At 54.7% G+C, this 18,838-nt stretch overlaps 2 protein-coding genes across 3 annotated transcripts in view; one reads left to right on the top strand and one right to left on the bottom strand.

Annotated features, from left to right (window-relative positions):
- Positions 1 to 4,162, top strand: part of MARCH8 (membrane associated ring-CH-type finger 8) — a 110,112-nt gene extending 105,950 nt beyond the window's left edge. For both annotated transcript variants that reach the window (XM_018042357.1, XM_018042358.1), the window contains one exon: positions 536 to 4,162. In XM_018042357.1, the coding sequence (XP_017897846.1) occupies positions 536 to 840 (305 nt within the window). In that variant the 3' untranslated portion in view covers positions 841 to 4,162. The remainder of the gene's footprint in view (positions 1 to 535) is intronic.
- Positions 11,326 to 18,838, bottom strand: part of ALOX5 (arachidonate 5-lipoxygenase) — a 47,270-nt gene continuing 39,757 nt past the window's right edge. Inside the window, exons 8-14 of the mRNA XM_018042356.1 lie at positions 17,185 to 17,388; positions 16,361 to 16,447; positions 14,621 to 14,799; positions 14,196 to 14,317; positions 13,727 to 13,827; positions 13,235 to 13,405; positions 11,326 to 12,121 (exon numbers count right to left, since the gene is read on the bottom strand). Coding sequence (XP_017897845.1) covers positions 11,942 to 12,121; positions 13,235 to 13,405; positions 13,727 to 13,827; positions 14,196 to 14,317; positions 14,621 to 14,799; positions 16,361 to 16,447; positions 17,185 to 17,388 — 1,044 coding nt within the window. The 3' untranslated portion in view covers positions 11,326 to 11,941. The remainder of the gene's footprint in view (positions 12,122 to 13,234; positions 13,406 to 13,726; positions 13,828 to 14,195; positions 14,318 to 14,620; positions 14,800 to 16,360; positions 16,448 to 17,184; positions 17,389 to 18,838) is intronic.

The following is an 18,838-nucleotide window of genomic DNA, read 5'->3' as shown; positions in this document are numbered from 1 at the left end:
CTTCTGGAAGGAGGTATCCGTTATGACGCACCATACGTCCTTTTTGGGTGTTTCTTGGGCTGTGGTGGTACTTTGTATAACCCAGTCAGGGGATTTCCCTGGCAATCCAGTGGTTAAGACTTTGCCTTCCAATGCAGGGGGCACAGGTTCGATCCCTGGTCAGGGAGCTAAGATCCCACGTGCCTTGCGGCCAGTGCCTTGCGGCCAGGAAGCAAAATGTAAAGTAGAAACAGTATTGTAACAAATTCAACAAAAAGTCTTTTAAAATGGTTCATATTAAAAAAAAAAAAAAAACACTTTAAAAAAAAACAAAACAACCCAGTCAGGAGAGATCAAATCATGGAGAGAATTCAGAGATACCCCCTGGAAGCGCAGGATGAAAGGGCGTGGACGAGCTCTTCCATGCCTCCTCCAACAAGACTGGATTTGATGAGTTAAGAACCTGCGGCTGTGGCAGGCTCAGAAGCTGTGTTTTATTTACTTCTCATCCTAGATAAGGTCTGCTGGCAGGCTAATTGGGCTTTTTCCCTTCCAGGAATCCTAGAGTGGCCCTTTTGGACTAAGCTGGTGGTTGTGGCCATTGGATTTACCGGTGGACTTCTTTTCATGTACGTTCAGTGCAAAGTGTACGTACAGTTATGGAGGAGACTCAAGGCTTATAACAGAGTAATCTATGTCCAAAACTGTCCAGAAACAAGCAAAAGGAATATTTTTGAAAAATCTGCACTAACAGAGCCCAGCTTTGAAAATAAAGATGGACGTGGAGTGTGTCATTCCGATACAAACTCTTCCTGTTGCACAGAACCTGAAGACACTGGAGCAGAGATCATTCACGTCTGATGGCACGGAGGCTCTCGCTCCTGGACGGCTGAGAACAGCTGAAGGGAGTCGTTCACTGCCAGCTGTGTGCATGTTCTTCTGTCCTTTAATAGCAGAGACTGGGCAGGTGACTATTTTTAATGGCTTCTCTTTTTTCTAACCCTCCTTGGTGACTCTCCTGGAAGACCCTCACGTCAGCTGTGCCCGGCTGGGTTCTGCTCCTGCCCGCGCGTCTCTGGGAGGGGAGGGTGGATGAGCCTGTGGCCCCGTGAGGGGTGCTGGCGGGGTTCTGGCTCGTAGTCTTGAGCAGAATGAGAGAGCAAGATGCCAGAGCTGAGGGGAGAACAGGAGCAGGCGGCGCCTGGCCCTGCTGCGCCCCTCCTGGCCGGCAGGCCCCACCTTCCGCCCACTAGCTGAGCTGCTGGGAAGGACCAGCCTTGCGGAGAGGCTTCTCCACCACTAGACAGGGCCCGGGGAGGCTGCCACTGACAGTTCCCGAGCAGACGGGCCGTGGTGCTCTGTGCGTGGTGGTGAGTGATTCACTAAGCGAAGCAAAGCACTTTACAAAAAGAGAACCTTTATTTTGTAATACGTGTGTCACGTGGGGTTGGCATTTGAAAGAACGTCCCATTTAGAAACCTTCCTTTCATGACCCTGATTGTCTCCTTCACATTGTAATAGATCTGAAACCCTTTTTGCCTTATATATGCTAAGAAATGCGACTTCCACTCTGTGTCCATAAAAGGGACTTGTAAAGCAGAACAGACAGGTCGGAGGCATTTTTCATAACATTCCGTGGGATGAATGGATGGTAAATGGCAGTTCGAGCGTAATTCCTGTGGTTTTAAGCCTGTTTTATAACAAGTCTTCGTGTCATAGGGCTGCCCTAAACGTTTCTTTTTTTTTTTTTGTCAGTCCTGAAGAAGAAGGGTTCATGAGATCTAAATGAAAGGAAGTTGAGGTATCAGAACAAATCGGAATATTTAAAAACTATTCCTTTACGGACAGAGCGCTCCGGTTTGGGCTGACTTCACACTGAAGAAGCAGGCGTGTGTCGCCCAGCTGGGGCGTGGCTGAAGGCGCTGTCAGGGGCCCCTGCCCCTGGCGCCTTCCGTGGGCCGCTGCCTGGAGCAGAGAGGCAGATGGGCTGCCTCTGGCTGAGGGCCAGGAGCGCGCAGCGGACTGCCCCGGCCCACCGTGCCCCGTTGCCAGCCACAGCCCTGCCCGTTTGCCGCCTTAACTGGACGGAGCCCTGGCCCAGCTTTCAGTCCATCCTGTCGTCAGGGATTACCTCCTGTCCCACTCTTCCATAAATCCAAAATCACTACCATCAGATGGCCTTTGTGCCTTTAATAAGGTCTGCTTAAAATTCTGTTTTTAAAGACCAGTTTCATCATACCAGGCAAAAGAGAGTCAACTCCAGAAAAATAGCCCAGCGAGTTCTGCAGTGTGAGATGAGTGTGCCCAGGCACTCACTCTCCGGGCAGCTCTCTGGGCGTCTTGGGTGGGAGCCCCGGGTCCTGCCCTCCATCCTCCGAGCCTCAGGTGTTCATCCAGCCTGTTAGGAGCGGGAAGCACACAGAAGATGACTCCTTTGCGTTTCAGCGCGGAAGCCCTGTGGCTTGTTTTGAAAGCCAGGAGGTTCTTAAGCCCTTGGGGGAGGGCTATCCAGCCATAGCCCACCCCTGGAAATAGGTCAGCTTGTCCTTTCCGTCCCCCGGGCCATATCCAGCGTGTGGCTGCACTCAGTGTGCCCCAAAGTGCAATTACCTACACCCCTTCCCAGCCTGGGGACACCAAATAGCTACAGTCTGCTCAGGAGAGCCACACCCCAGGTCTGCCTTGCTGGTGCCCTTTAGGAACTGCCCAGGCAAGGCCCCTTGTCCCTCTTGACGGCAGGTGAGTCGTCAGGGAATGCTGGATTTCCAAGTGGGCCCCATTCCCCTCCCCCAGTGGAGCCCCTTGTGCTGTCCCTGAAGAGCACGGAAACTTCTGATAGGACAGTGCTCAGGTGCGGACAGCCCCAGGACAGCCCAGCTGGTGTGGCTGGCGCCCCGCCTGTGGCAGAGGCGGCTTCATAACCAGCACTGTTACGTTGCTCGCAGGGCGCAGCCAGGCTGTCACGGGAAGCGCGCTCACACCATCTCGTCACCTCCAGCCAAGCTCCTAAAGGCCTCTGCCTATGGACGGTCAGCCTCATGTCCTCCTCTTCTTTCCTGGGATGGCACACACAGCTTACCCCATTGCCTTTTTCTGTCCTCGCAAAGTCTGGTGACCACCTGTGACCCCCAGCTTGTCCCCGCGCTAATCCCCACCCGCGCCCGCAGGGACCGGCCGTGAGTGCGAGGCCCTGGCGAGGCCGTGCCGCGCTGCCGCCTGGTGGGGGCTCTGCATCTGCCGGGCACTCCTCTGTGTCAGCTTGTTAATTACTCCCCATTTCTTCGTTCTGCACCTGACTGAACAAATCATAGAAGCGCGGGGTGAGCTTGCAGGTCTCAGGGCCCGGAGGGCCGGGGTCTGAAGGCCAGGCGAGCGGGAGAGGGAGGCAGCCTGGGCTGTCACCAGCCAACCATCTCTGACTCGGCCTCCGCTTCCCCTCAAACTGTAGTTCCACTGAAGCACTTTTGTGGCTGAGTTTAAACTTTTACTGAAAATTATAAAGGATCTCTTCAGTCTCCGACCTGCACTGTCTCTTGCTTTTTTTTTTTTTTTTTGCTTCGGTCCACTCTTTTCAATCTTATGGGTCCACTTTCAAAACCTGCAGGTGTGCCCTAAGCTGGCTACAGACATACAGGCCCCGGGCAGTGGGGCAGGTCCGAAAGCCTCGTGTAGGGCTTCCCCCCGACTGGTGGTCAGCCCTGGAGCCAGAGGAGGATAGGGCACGCAGGATGAAGGTCCACGACGGTGTGGATTTGGCCTGACACAGACACACTTTTGAGACACTTTCCCTCTTGGATCTGATCTGAAGTTTGCAGCTTCTGTCTCTAGCCCAAGGAAAGACTGAAACACAGGGAAACAAGAGCATTTGTCCTTGTTTTGAAAGCAATGAAATTGTGCAGCTCGTCACCTGTTCAGATGCAGTGTTTACAGGCCGCTGATGTTGATAAAGACCAAGTTAACACTGGCACGTGTGGGGTAGTTTCTAGCAGGCACTTCACACTTGAAGTTTTTCTCAACTTAGAAACTTTCTAGTTACCTAAATGTCTAGTTTTGTATGATTTTGTGTGTGTTCACTGTTTCTCAGTATTTCTGCTTGAATAATTCTCTGTATGGGATGGGGGGCGGTGTTTGTACTATACACGGAGTGTCTAATCGCAGCAATAAAGCATTTCTTTAAAAAGGAGCTTTGCTATGCAAGTGTTTTCCTGCCAGGAAGCTGGGAATATTGGCAGGCACTCCAGTGGTCTGATCCCCTTTCTGGGTTACTCTGGCTTCCGTATCAGAGAAGATCATGCAGCTTCGGTCTGTCCCTATAAGGGAGGCTGGATCCCCCAGACGCTGGCGGTCAGTGGGGAGGAGTGGGTTCTGGAGAGTGTGTGAGCATGGGAGTGAAAGCTGAAGTCATTCTCACAGATGTGCGTGTTCCAAATATCTGGACTGTACTGGGGCTCACTGCACTGAGGAAAGCCAGACTCGAGTTCAGGGTGCATAAGGCACCATGACCGTTGAAGTGGTCCACGGCGTAACTAGCCTCATCCCGTTAAATCGTTGGCTGATGCTGTCCAGCAGAGTGAGGAAGTGCGGCAGGGCTGGCAGGATTGCTGGTGATAGCTGAGCCGAGCTGTACTTCTGGCTCCTGGTGAAAGGTTGTTCCTGAACCACAAAAGATGCCAGGACTCTTGGCCTCTGGAGGAGAAGAATTCAATCCAGGGCCAGAGATGAGGCTTGATTGCTCAGACATTTTGTATAATAAAGTTTTGTTAAAGTATAAAAGAGAGAAAGCTGCTGACATAGGCATCAGAAGGGGCGGAAAGAGTGCCCCCCTGCTAGTCTTCAGATGGATGTTATATAGTCACTAGCAGTCTACTAATTAGAGAAAGGAAATGTCTCAGAGCTCAGAGAAGGCACCAGGTGAGTCATCAGCTCAGTTCAGCTCAGGTGCTCAGTTGTGTTCAAATCTTTGCAACCCCATGAATTGCAGCACGCCAGGCCTCCCTGTCCATCACCAACTCCCAGAGTTCACTCAGACTCAGGTCCATTGAGTCAGTGATGCCATCCGGCCATCTCATCCTCAGTCGTCCCCTTCTCCTGCCCCCAATCCATCCCAGCATCAGAGTCTTTTCCACTGAGTCAACTCTTCGCATGAGGTGGCCAAAGCATTGGAGTTGCAGCTTTAGCATCATTCCTTCCAAAGAAATCCCAGGGCTGATCTTTAGAATGGACTGGTTGGATCTCCTTGCAGTCCAAGGGACTCTCAAGAGTCTTCTCCAACACCACAGTTCAAAAGCATCAATTCTTCGGTGCTCAGCCTTCTTCACAGTCCAACTCTGACATCCATACATGACCACTAGAAAAACATTAGCCTTGTCTAGACAGACCTTTGTTGGCAAACTAATGTCTCTTCTTTTGAATATGCAGTCTAGGTTGGTCATAACTTTCCTTCCAAGGAGTAAGTGTCTTTTAATTTCATGGCTGCAATCACCATCTGCAGTGATTTTGGAGCCCCCAAAAATAAAATCTGACACTGTTTCCACATCTATTTGCCATGAAGCGATGGGACCAGATCCCATAGTTTTCTGGCATGTTGAGCTTAAAGCCAACTTTTTCACTCTCCTCTTTCACTTTCATCAAGAGGCTTTTTAGTTCCTCTTCACTTTCTGCCATAAGGGTGGTGTCATCTGCATATCTGAGGTGATTGATATTTCTCCTGGCAGTCTTGATTCCAGCTTGTGTTTGTTCCAGCCCAGCATTTCTCATGATGTACTCTGCAATATAAGTTAAATAAGCAGGGTGACAATATACAGCCTTGACGTCCTCCTTTTCCTGTTTGGGACCTGTCTGTTCCATGTCCAGTTCTAACTGTTGCTTCCTGACCTGCATACAGGTTTCTCGAGGCAAGTCAGGTGGTCTGGTATTCCCATCTCTTTCAAAATTTTCCACAGTTTATTGTGATCCACACAGTCAAAGGCTTTGGCATAGTCAATAAAGCAGAAATAGATGTTTTTCTGGAACTCTTGCTTTTTTGATAATCCAGCGGATGTTGGCAATTTGATCTCTGGTTCCTCTGCCATTTCTAAATCCAGCTTGAACATCAGGGAGTTCATGGTTCACGTATTGCTGAAGCCTGGCTTGGAGAATTTTGAGCATTACTTTACTAACGTGTGAGATGAGTGCAATTGTGCAGTAGTTTGAGCATTGCCTTTCTTTGGGATTGGAATGAAAACTGACCTTTTTCAGTCCTGTGGCCACTGCTGAGTTTTCCAAATTTGCTGGCATATTGAGTGCAGCACTTTCACAGCATCATCTCTTAGGATTTGAAATAGCTCAACTGGAATTCCATCACCTCCACTAGCTTTGTTCATAGTGATGCTTTCTAAGGCCCACTTGACTTCACATTCCAGGATGTCTGGCTCTAGGTGAGTGATCACACCGTTGTGATTCTCTGGGTCCTGAAGATCTTTTTTGTACAGTTCTGTGTATTCTTGCCACCTCCTCTTAATATCTTCTGCTTCTGTTAGGTCCATACCATTTCTGTCCAAGGGTGAGCCCATCTTTGCATGAAATGTTCCCTTGGTATCTCTAATTTTCTTGAAGAGATCTCTAGTCATTCCCATTCTGTTCTTTTCCTCTATTTCTTTGCATTGATCGCTGAGGAAGGCTTTCTTATCTCTCCTTGCTATTCTTTGGAACTCTGCATTCAGATGCTTATATCTTTCCTTTTCTCCTTTGCTTTTCCCTTCTCTTCCTTTCACAGCTATTTGTAAGACCTCCCCAGAGAGCCATTTTGCTTTTTTGCATTTCTTTTCCGTGAGGATGGTCTTGATCCCCGTCTCCTGTACAGTGTCACGAACCTCCATCCACAGTTCATCAGGCACTCTATCAGATCCTGTCCCTTAAATCTATTTCTCACTTCCACTGTATAATCATAAGGGATTTGATTTAGGTCATACCTGAATGGTCTAGTGATTTTCCCTACTTTCTTCAATTTTAAGTCTGAATTTGGCAATAAGGAGTTCATGATCTGAGCCACAGTCAGCTCCCGGTCTTGTTTTTGCTGACTGTATAGAGCTTCTCCATCTTTGGCTGCAAAGAATATAATCAACCAGATTTTGGTCTTGACCATCTGGTGATGTCCATGTGTAAAGTCTTCTCTTGTGTTGTTGGAAGAGGGTGTTTGCTATGACCAGTGCGTTCTCTTGGCAAAACTCTATTAGCCTTTGCCCTGCTTCATTCCGCATTCCAAGGCCAAATTTGCCTGTTACTCCAGGTGTTTCTTGACTTCCTACTTTTGCATTCCAGTCCCCTATAATGAAAAGGACATCTTTTTTTGGTGTTAATTCTAAAAGGTCTTGTAAGTCTTCATAGAACCGTTCAGCTTCTTCAGTGTTACTGGTTGGGGCATAGACTTGGATTACTGTGATATCAAATGGTTTGCCTTGGAAAGGAATAGAGATGATTCTGTCGTTTTTGAGATTGCATCCAAGTACTGCATTTCGGACACTTTTGTTGACCATGATGGCTACCCCATTTCTTCTAAGGGATTTCTGCCCACAGTAGTAGATATAATGGTCATCTGAGTTAAATTCACCCATTCCACTCCATTTTAGTTTGCTGATTCCTAGAATGTTGACGTTCACTCTTGCCATCTCCTGTTTGACCACTTCCAATTTGCCTTGAGTCATGGACCTGACATTCCAGGTTCCCATGCAATATTGCTCTTTACAGCGTGGGACCTTGCTTCTATCACCAGTCACATCCACAGCTCGATATTGTTTTTGCTTTGGCTCCATCCCTTCAGTCTTTCTGGAGTTATTTCTCCACTGATCTCCAGTAGCATATTGGGCACCTACTGACCTGGGGAGTTCCTCTTTCAGTATCCTATCATTTTGCCTTTTCATACTGTTCATGGGGTTCTCAAGGCAAGAATACTGAAGTGGCTTGCCATTCCCTTCTCCAGTGGACCATGCTCTGTCAGGCCTCTCCACCATGACCCTTCTGTCTTGGGTTGCCCCACAGGGCATGGCTTAGTTTCATTGAGTTCGACAAGGCTGTGGTCCTAGTGTGATTAGATTGGCTAGTTTTCTGTGAGTATGGTTTCAGTGTGTCTGCCCTCTGAGGCCCTCTCACAACAGCTACCATCTTACTTGGTTTCCTTTACCTTGGACGTGAGGTATCTCTTCACAGCTGCTCCAGCAAAGCGCAGCTGATGCTCCTTACCTTGGACGAGGGGTATCTCCTCACAGCCACCCCTCCTGACCTTGGACATGGAGTAGCTCCTCTAGGCCCTCCTGCGCCTGCGTAGCCCCCTTCTTGGACGTGGTGTAGCTCTTCCCCTGACCTCGGGCGAGGGGTAGTTCCTCTTGGCAGTGCTTCTGCCCAGTCCGACATAGCCGGCGAGTCATGGGTCGGGGGGAGGGCATGAAACGATTGACATGACTCTGAGGAAAGGCAGATTTCCACACAAATAGCTTCATTAACCGGAGAAGGCAATGGCACCCCACTCCAGTGTTCTTGCCTGGAGAATCCCAGGGACGGGGGAGCCTGGTGGGCTGCCGTTTATGGGGTCGCACGGAGTCGGACACGACTGAAGCGACTTAGCAGCAGCAGGTTCGTTAAGATAGATTAGGAGAGCAATGTATGAGTATAACATAGTGGTTTGTCAAGTTAGTTCTGAGCCTATAGGCAGAACCGACTCGAAGACAGAGTCTGGGGTAAACGCATAGTACGTTAACATAGCTTAAGATAAACATTTCCATGAGAAAAATGCATCTTAGCTCAAGGTTTGAGAAAAGTTAAGTTCGGTGGAGCCAGGTGTCGTTAGGGCAACAGTTTTAAGAGAAACCTCTTTTTAAATTTGTACAGAGAAGGGAAAAATACAACAGTAGTTTGTTTCCTCCTGCCGCCTAAGAGAGGAGAAATGTCTGACACTGCAGCCTGTTTCCTCCGCTTGGAGACCCCTGGCCTTCCTGCCTGTCCCCTTCTCACTGGCAGGGTAACAGAATAAGGCCCATGCGGTCTCTCTCCAGTCCTGGGACCGCAAACCACTCCTGGAGCTGGGAGTGCTGAGGGTGGGCGCCTGGCCTCAGCTGTGCTCACGAGATGAAAGGAAGGAGGCCAAGGCTGCCCCAACATGCTGTGTGGGTGAGCCAGGAGAATTGGCCCACAAGTGCAGGGCACCACAGAGGGCTGCCAGGAGACTGGGGACCTAGGCAGGGCGGTGCTTTGCTAGTGTCCTTGCCTGACTTGGGAGAACAGGTCCCCGGGAACTGAGCGCAGCTGTGGAAGCTCCTAGAGGAGAGGATGGCCGCAGAACAGCTGAAGCTGCTCAGCAGTGTTCTTGTAGGAGGGACAGAGACTAGTGCCCACCTGGGCTCACTTGCGCTCAACTCTTTGTGGGAGGGAATGTTGGGAGCCTGGAGCTGGAAGAGAAATCCGTAAGAATGTGAGGAGGGGGCTTCCCATGAAGGGCTTTGATTCTTTGGGGCCCCGATGCATTTTAGTGAGTTTGGCCGAAGAGACACCGAATGAGTCCTGTTGCAGTGAGGCTTTGAAACAACGCCACCTCCAAGCCTCTTTGCCCTTCGATGTGAGCCACAGAACTATTGCAGGAAGGCGGACCCCTTCCAGGGTCCGAAACTGGGCTCTTGTCTAACACTCGGAAATGAATTGTCCGAGGAGACACGTGCTGACAAAGCAAGAGAGTTTACTGGGAAAGGGCACCCGGGTGGAGAGCAGTAGGGTGAGGGAACCCAGGAGAACTGCTCTGCCGCGTGGCTCGCAGTCTTGGGTTTTATGGTGATGGGATTAGTTTCCTGGTGTTCTCTGACCAATCATTCTAACTCAGAATCTTTCCTGGTGGTGCACACATCCTCAGCCAAGATGGGTGCTAGCGAGAGGGATTCTGGGAAGTGGACGGACACACGGTGTCTCCTTTAGACCTTTCCGGAACCCTTCCTGTTGGTGGTGGCTTATTAGTTCCGTATTCCTTATCAGGACCTCCTGTCATAAAACAACTCACGCAAATGGTTACTGTGGTGCCTGGCCAGGGTGGACGGTTTCAATCAGTGGGCTTCCCCTAACAGAATGATGGGTTAAGGCGCACTGCCAGGGGAGCCTCCAGTCCTCCAGGTCAGGGGATGGCCGCTGGTGCTCGCTGACCAGCCTCCTGTTTGGTAAACACACAGACACAGTCCTGTCCCTTCGTGGACGTGCTGTGTCCACTGTCAGATCCTTTGTCCTGGAACGCCCACGGTATTTACACGCCCCTTCATAGAAAAAGCGTGCCAACCCTTGGTCTGTGTGACTGGTGCCCCTGGAGCTGTGGGTGCACAGCCCACCTGGTGCCAGGGGTGCAGACGGCCCTCTTCTAGGGCCTGCCCTTCTCCCAGCCTCAGAGGTGCCCCAGCGACCCGTTGTCCCGCTATGCATCTCTGTTGCTGGTTCTGGGAAGAGCTGAGGTTAGTTCAGGAGTACAGGAAGGAGGGAAGAGCCTGCTGTCCTGAGCTGAGAGCTTCCCTCGGCCCCTCAGCTGTCAGAGAAGCCTCGTCTGGCCTGCCTCGCCAAGCTGCTTCTGGGAGCCGGAATGAGAGAAGCAGAGTCCAGGCTCTGCGGGGGCCCCTCAGGGTCCCCTCTGCATGAAGTAGGTGTCTGGAGGTCCAGTGGTCCGGGGAGCCGAGCCGGGCTCCACTTCGGTTTCCTTGTCCACCTTCCACCCTTTCACTCGACACACAAAGCCAGGGTCTTGGCCGAGGGGAGCTGGCCTCAGTGTGTTGCCTGGCACCACTGTGGGGGACCAGGGCGTAGATGGGAAAAGGCAGCAGAGGTTGTTGTCTGTTTCCCTCATTCTCCTGCTTTCCTGTTGTTAAATCCCTGTTGCGGAACAGAGATGAGAGTAGACGGCAGCTCTGGGTGGGGTGACTTTTTAATTCATTTTTTAATTGAAGGATGATTGCTTTACAGAACTGTGTTGGTTTCTCCCAAACATCAGCATGAATCAGCCATTGGTATGGTTTTTCCCTCCCTCTTGAACCTCCCTCTGCTGGGGGTGATTTTGTGGATTGGTTGGTTCATTGCAACAAAAACTTGGTAACAATGTCCCTCCTAATTTTTCCTGCAAAACTTTTCTGGTCCATAAAATCTAGTCAGCTGAGAGCCCTGGTCCTGGGGCTCCTTCTATAGCCATAGTAAGTGTCCTGACGGAAGTGTGTTCTGAAGGAAGCGTAGGAACTTTGTAGGCAAAGAAGAGAGAAAAGAACCTTTTCTCCAAACGGAACAGGGGCAGCTTTTGCCTAGATGGGATCACAACGATTATGGCCTTTTTGTGTGGGGAGGGGATGTCAGCTGTTTGGGGTGATTGGAACATAGCATGTTGGAGACTTGTTTTGAGCAAATTCCTTTATTTTTATGACAACCAGTTCTTAATTCATTCAACAAGAATTTACCTGGATACGAACGGTATGCAAGAGACTGGACTAAGCATAAATAGAGCAGATCACCTTCCCATTTCTCAGCAAGAACATCCATCAGTCATGTCACTCTTCTGGGCTGCCTGCCGTGAAGCGCTGAGATGGGCGTAAGGGCGGGAAGGGGCACAGTCCTGTTCTGTGTAGGATCCTGGGCTGCCTACCGTGAAGCGCTGAGCTGGGCGTAAGGGCGGGAAGGGGCACAGTCCTGTTCTGTGTAGGAGAGGTCCCTGCAATCTTTGCACACACTGGTCAAAGTATGGCATTTGCTGAAGACTGAGGCACAAACAGGAGAATGCTCCAGCTACACTGTGGTCCAGTCTGGGGAGTGTATGGCTTAAAGCCAGGAGCCTGGGTCCCGCAGGCCACTTCCCAGGAATCCGAAGGCCCACCCCTTGGCAGCCCCAGGAGCCTGCCCAACCAGGCAGGCTGCAGTCTGGGGGCCGAGCCCATCCTCGAGCAGCTGGGCGTCCTGCAATGAGACGGGCTCAGGCAGCTATTCAGATGGCCACGCTATTGGGAATCCGGTCTGGGGACAAGTAGTAATAAGGCAGCTTCTTGTTCTTGTTGCGCTCGGCGATCACGCTGACGATGGAGTCGAGGTTCTTACGGAACCGGGCCATGGCCTCCTTTACAGGCTTCTCGATGAAATGTTCCTCTGGGTACATGCCCAGGAACAGCTGAGACCCAGGCAGACAGAGACAGGTTAACCTGTGATGAGGTGACGTAGACCGACAGGACGCATCCCGCCCCTAGAGCCCAGCCTTTGGGAGTCAAGGCCTGGGCTTGTCACTGCTCCCCGCATCTCCACCCCCTGCCACCTGCTGAGAGCACCCGAGCATGCGCTTGGGCTGGGGCCTCAAGAGATCAGTGCCCCGCTGCAGGGAGGCTATAGGCCTGGTAGTGGCTCAGGCAGATGTGGAGGCTGGGGTGGTCCCGGCTGTGGTGGGCACGTGGCCCAGTCCCCAGGCGCACTCCTGCCTGGTGTTGGGGCCACGGGGGCACAGGACCAGTCTGGCCTCTGCAGCCCAGGTCGGCCACAGCCAGGCTCTGCTGGCGTGGTGTGCCCATTTGCACATTCACACAAATGTCTTCAAATTGAAACTAGGTGTATCTTTTAGAAACGAAATCCGAGAATGCTAAAATTGAAGTCTCATAGCCAGGGCTGGGCAGGGTGGGAGAAGTGTTCTGCACTGACTGTTGACAGGACGTTGGATTCAGTTTGCTGAGGGCCATTCAGTCTCAACATTCTTTGACCAAGAAATTCCTCTACAAGGAAAGTACTGGTTCTGTTGAACAAATGTGCTGATATGTGAAGATGTTAGGGACCAACACAGAGGTCCCAAAGCAACACACTGCCAACAAATGCTGGTGGGTCTTCGGCCAGTCCAACCGACCAGTCATTCTAAGCAGCACTGAGCTAACACCAGGGGGTGGTGTTTGAGAGCCGTCTTGGGGCCTTTGGAATTAGGTTCAACAGGTTGTATGAGTATGTCTCAAAAGATACCCAGGAAACTCAGCCCTCACCTGTGGGGTGCCAGGGAGAAACCCACATGGAAGAGCTTTGCCAACAGTGGGGGCGGGTGGGGTGTGCCCTTGTGGGGAGCGGCACGGTGGAGCAGTGACCCCTGCTCTCCTGCCCTGCCCCACTCTGAGCTCCATCCAGGCTCTGGCCTGAGGACCTCACAGGTCCCTCCGGCCTTGCAAGTCAGGGCTCCTGGCCAGCAGGGGTCCAGCCTGAGCCCTGGACCATAAAGCCGTGGGGCTGAGGAAGGGGTTGGAGCCGGCCTCACCTCATTGTCCTGGAACTGGCTCAGTGCCCACACTGCGCCCAGATGCCAGCAGGAGCGGCCGCGGTCGGGCAGCGTGTCCACGATCTGCTCGATGGTGACCACACCCTTGGCCGTCGGGGGCGGGGCCCGCATGGTCGGTGGGGCGTTGGGGATCCAGGAGCACCAGTCATACTGCGGGACAGTCACCGACCCGGCTGGGTGCCCCCCAGCGAGTGCAGCCCTCACCCAGCTCTGCCGCCCGGGCCGCCTCCCCGAGCCCCCTCCTCCAACTCCGGTGGGGCCAGGGAAGCCCCCTCCCTCACACTGGCATCCAGTGCTTGGCACAAACTCCAGCACGAACTCCACTGGCCCCTGGGAACACCAGACTCCTGGCCCCTCCGCCCCTCCACCCCCGCTCCTGTGGAGGAGGTGGTGCAGCCCACCCAGGGCCCTCAAGCAGCCGAGCTGGCCTGGCCATCTCCCGCCCAGAAGGCTTGCCCTGTCCTTGCCCACCTGGCCGAAGTTCACCGCCGCATGCTGGGCTGAGGCCGTAAAGATCACCACGGTCAGGTACTCACACAGCTTCTCCTTGGTCTTGAGGGACTTGGGAAAGCCTAAGGGAGAGCCCTGGGCTGGCTGAGGCCCCAACCCCAGGGAGGGCCACTCGGCCAGCAGACACCCGCTCCCACCCGCACAGGTCCCTGGGTGTCCACACACCAGTGTTGGGGGCCCCGGCCACGAGCACGGCACACGGGAAGAGCACGGCCGCTTGGCCCAGGGCTCCAGTTGCTTCTCCTCCTCTCCTGGCTCTGGAAAGCCCCTGAGATATCCCCATGGCGCACACTGAAGGGCCGGGGTCCCCTGGGAGCTGTGGGCTCAGCACCAGCTGCTAAGATGGAGGCCGACGGCCAGCATCACCTAGAGCCATTCAGTGGTGCAGGGGAGAGAGAGGAGAGGCCACGGGGTGGACAGCAGTCCCCACCTGAGGCCTTCTTGCCCCGCATGCCGTACATATAAACGTCCTTCACGAAGTCCTGTAGCTCCGGGTCCTCCTCCACCACCTGGTCACCCTCGTAGTAGATGTCCACCACCTCGGCCACGAACCTGGCTCAGGAGGAGAGGCCCAACCAAGAGCGGGTGACCAGCCAGGGTCTGCAGAACTGGCCCCTTGCCCTATCCGTGACCCCGTCACTTTTTTGATGTCTAGACTCAGGTCACACTCTCCCCCACCCCCGTCCAGTCTGGCACAGCCCTGTTCCCCATCATTGCCCTAACAATGGAGCCAGGCCTCCACCCACTGAGTCAGCGGTCCAGCACCCCGTCATGACCGCCAGAGCCCCACCCACTCCTCCTGCAGCCCCTCAGCTCCTGCTGCCAGAGCTGACCCCCCCCAGCCCTGGAGCTCACGTCTTGATGGCCTCCCACACCAGAAGCCCGTCGTCCCGGTAGAAGTAGTAGGGGATGTCTTCCGCGTTGTCCATGCCCCGGGCCTTGATGGCCTCAGGGAAGCACAGGGAAGTGTAGGTCAGGTCCTGCATGGCCCTCTGCACCATCTGCACGTGCCCGCCGCCCCCGGTGGCGTTGGCCTTGAGCAGGAGGGGAGGAAGTGCTGTGAGCCAAGGCCAGTTCCTCCAGTGCCAAAGCTCAGCTCGAGAAACTGAAGGGCAGGGAGATGTCCTGGCCCACCAGAGCAAACCCACGTCCAGTGAGGTGGAGTGGGAGGGACATTTAGCGCGGAGCCTGCCCAGGGCAGCCCCAGGAGGAGGTTATGGGGAGGAGCCTCGTCCTGACCCGAATATGAGGGGCTGAGATGCATGAGGGAGGAGTGAGCCCCCCACCCGAGTGGCACAGTGAGGACGGCAGGCAGAGCGGAATCCAGGCCAGAGCAGCCCCCGGACCGGGCCTGCCCTCGCTCTGAGCACAGGCTGCCCAGGGCCGAGCATTGCTCTCAGAGACCTGATCTTTGAGCATAAGGCAGGGGCATACACTGGACCCCAGGACACACACCACTCTGCTGAGGGCCTCTTGTGTGCCCAGTGAGGGCTGCTGGTCATCATCCCAGCTGCAGAGATGCCGGCACGCGTGCTTGCAGGCAGGCATACACGTGGCTGAGTGCTCAGGGCACAGAATCTTCCAAGGAGAACTTGGGGGCCGGGGCCAGACACTGGTCCACGGTGGGCGTTTGACCCAAGCGGGACCAGCAGAGCTGCTCCCCGGTACTTTCTGTTTGCATGGGAGATGATGTCACGTGTGGGATCGGAAGCTTGGAGCTTGTTGTGATGTACCCTCCCACTGGGGGAAGCCTGTCTGCAGAGCCCGTCTCAGAGAGTGAGGCCCACACAGTTCGGAGAGAGGCAGAGTGCCAGCCAATGGGCTTGTACCCTGGGGACACTGAGTCCCGGGCCCCAAGTATGAGGCAGCCTAGAGGGCAGGGGGTGCCTGGGGACTTCGGGCCTAGCACCAGGTGCTGAGGTGGAGGCCACGGGCCAGCGTTGGCCACAGGAACTTGGAGCGAGGAGCTGAAGCGCCCTAACGTGTCCAGGTGTGTGAGATGACAGTCTCATTCCAGCTGTAGCTGGCCTGAGATAAGTTTTGTCATTTTCTGCCCAAACGGTGACCCTTGGGATGGTCTGGCTGGCTTACTAACTGGAGGTGGGAAAGGAGCAAGGTTGGGGGTTAGGCTATGGGAGGGTCCAGGCTCAGTAAGCCTCCAGAGGGGTCACAGCAAGGGGTACTGCCTGAGAGGGCGTGATGGGTGGCTGGGGACCCAAGGCCCCACTGAAGGGAAGAGTGGGCTGGGCGTACCCATGGCCTGGAAGGGAGGAAGGGTGGGAGGCTGTGCTCGGAGTGATGGGCGGCAGAGTGGGTGGGGAGATGCGGGAACCTAGTTTGGGCCACGGGGCAGGCAGGCAGGGTTTACACCCACATGCCAGGGGGAGGGGAGGGGAGGGATGGGAGGAGGTGACAAGGATACCGTGGTGAGGAGGAAGAGAGGGTGGGTGGAAGGGGCGGGCGCCAGCCAGAGAGCATGGGGGGCTTCACTCGGAGCGCACCCAGCCTCCCACCCTTCCAGGCCTCCACCCCGGTGGTGCCTAGGGGCTGGCCTCAGGTCAGGTGGGGGCCGGGCGGGTGGGAGGAGGCCCTCACCTTGTCAAAGAGGCCGTACTCACAGATGAGCTGCTCCCGGGCCTTGGTGTTGATGGCGATGGTGAACCGCACGTGTGCCACCAGGAGCTGGCGCGGCGACAGGGGCGGGCCTCAGAGGTGGCCAGGGCAGGGGCTCCCGGCCCCGTCTGCGCCTCCTCGGGGTCCCCAGGTCCCCCAGCCCCACCCCACCCCAGTGCACCGTGGAGGAGCGATGCCAAGGGTCACGGAGGGAGTGAAGCTGGCGTGTCGACCCGCATTGCTGCGAGCTGCTGGCGTGGCAGCCTGGGGACTGCCGCTCTGATGCTCAGCAAGAATGATCGTGACGAAGATGACCATCGTCAGCGCTTACGTAGAGCGTAACTGCGCTGGGCACTCTGAAATTCTCCAAATGTGTCCACTATTTCAACCCTGGCAGCGATCCTGGGGGGCAGGTGTACTATCTGATCTGGTGTTACAGGTGGGGAAATGGAGGTAATTTCAGCCTGCAGCCCCTCCAGCAGACAGTGTCCGCAGGATTCAGGACAGAGAAGGGCAGTGGCAGTGGGGCTGCCCGCTGGGACCAGACAGAGCAACCCTGAACTCATTTGTCTCTTCACACGCTGCTCCCGACCCCAAGGCTAGCCAGAGGCAGGGCAGGCACAGGGCACGCCCAGGCCCTGGCCCCCGCCCATGTCCTCAGGCCCAGCAGGCTCTGAGCTGCTCTCTCCCTGGGGCTGCCTCCCCTCCTCCCCAGCCTCCCCCAGCCACAGTCCTGCGGGGCCGTCGGTGCCCCTCCTCCCTCCCTTCTGTCCTCTCCCCCAAGGTGGGGCAGGAGCTTGCTGTACCTTGAAGATGGGGTGCACAGCAGGCAGCTGGCGGTACATGGCAATGCCAAACACCTCAGACACCAGATGTGTGCGCAGAAGGTGGGTGATGGTCTGGTGGACGTGGAAGTCGCTGGAGCGCACCCAGATCTTGGCCAGGAGCCAGTCATACTTTGCATCCGAAGGGAGGAAAATGGGATTCTCTTCTCCCGGCACCTGGTTGAGCTGATGCGTTGCAGAAAGAGAAGGCGTTGCAATATTTTGCTCCAGGCTGTAACTGTAGGAGAGCCTGGCCTCTCAGGAAATGCTGGGAGAATCCAGATTTCTTCAACAGAGACTTTGAATCATGAGAGGCTCGCGGAGGAGGGCAGAGGCCCCAGGTTTGTAACAGTTTCTCTTCCCGGCTGCATCATTCACTACCTGTGGGACCCCGGACAGCTTAGCCTTTACGAACTGCAGCTTCACTGTCGTTAACAAGGGCACGGAGTCTACAGCCTGGCAGCTACCAGGGGAAGCGAGTGAAAGGGTGCCCACGCAGCACGGGGTGAGTGCTGTGGTGTGCGGAGCTGTGTGCAGGGGCCTCCCACCCGCTCCCCATCTCTCCCCTCTCCCGGTCCCACCCACTTCTTGCAGCTGCTTTCTGGTCTCCCGATTTTTCCTTCCTCGGCTCCCCCCTTAAATGCTGCTGCTCCCCAGACTCTGTCTGGGTGCTTCTGAATCCCCTTCTTGCCCTTGACTGATTAGACTGGTGGGGTGTGGGGGACAGCGTGGGGGACACGAACTCTGGAGCCAGATGACCAGGCCCCAGTCTCGGTTCTGCCGCTGACTGTGCGCCCTGGTGCCTCGGTTCCCTTATTGGCAACACAATATTTATACTCAAACATGCTAATATTTCTGCATGAAACATACACCTTTCACACTGAGTGGGAGAAAGCCTCTTAAGTATTCCCTTCTATCAGGAAGATCCCCTGGAGGAGGAAATGGCAACCCACTCCAGTGTTCTTGCCTGGAGAATCCCATGGACAGAGGAGCCTGGTGGGCTAGTCTGCAGAGTTGCAAAGGCTCAGACATGACTGAGCGATGGAGCATGCGTGCACATTGGTTCAGAGCACGCTTTGCTGCCAATGAATCCATTACAAATTTTTTGAGAATCTAAGAGTTTTAGATTTCAGAATTGGGAGTAAGGGATTGTGGACTGTGCGGGCAAACCCTTGGGATAAACTTGGCATGCGGTTAACATCTGGCAAAACCAGCTGCTATCATGCCCAAGGCACCCAGTGCCCGGTTCACGACTGACTGAAAGTGCTGTTTGCTGAGCGCTGGTCGCCGTGCCCTTGGGGCCCTGTGGAGCCTCCCTCCTTCACAGACCCGCACCTGGTCCTGGCCTCGGTGTGGCTTCCTGCTGCTTGGGTAACACCTCCCACAGCGCTGCAGAGCCGTGGCACCCCGAGAAAGCACCGGCACCCAGGAATGGGGAGAGAGGAAGCTCTGGCCCTGCCCGTCCCTCCCCCGAGCTGCGCGCCTCTCCTCCCCCACCGTCCTCGGCGGAGACGAGAGTCCGGGAGCATCCCAGGACTGGCATGGCTCCTGACCGCCCTGGTCCTCCCCGGCAACCGCAGCTTCGAGCTCATCTCGCAGCGTCACCTGCTCAGGCCCTACTGGTGTTTTGTTTTTT

This window comes from Capra hircus, chromosome 28, assembly GCF_001704415.2.
Source record: "Capra hircus breed San Clemente chromosome 28, ASM170441v1, whole genome shotgun sequence".
NCBI lineage: Eukaryota > Metazoa > Chordata > Mammalia > Artiodactyla > Bovidae > Capra > Capra hircus.
Note: the sequence above shows the minus strand (reverse complement) of the source record. Positions and strands in the feature narration are given on the sequence as shown.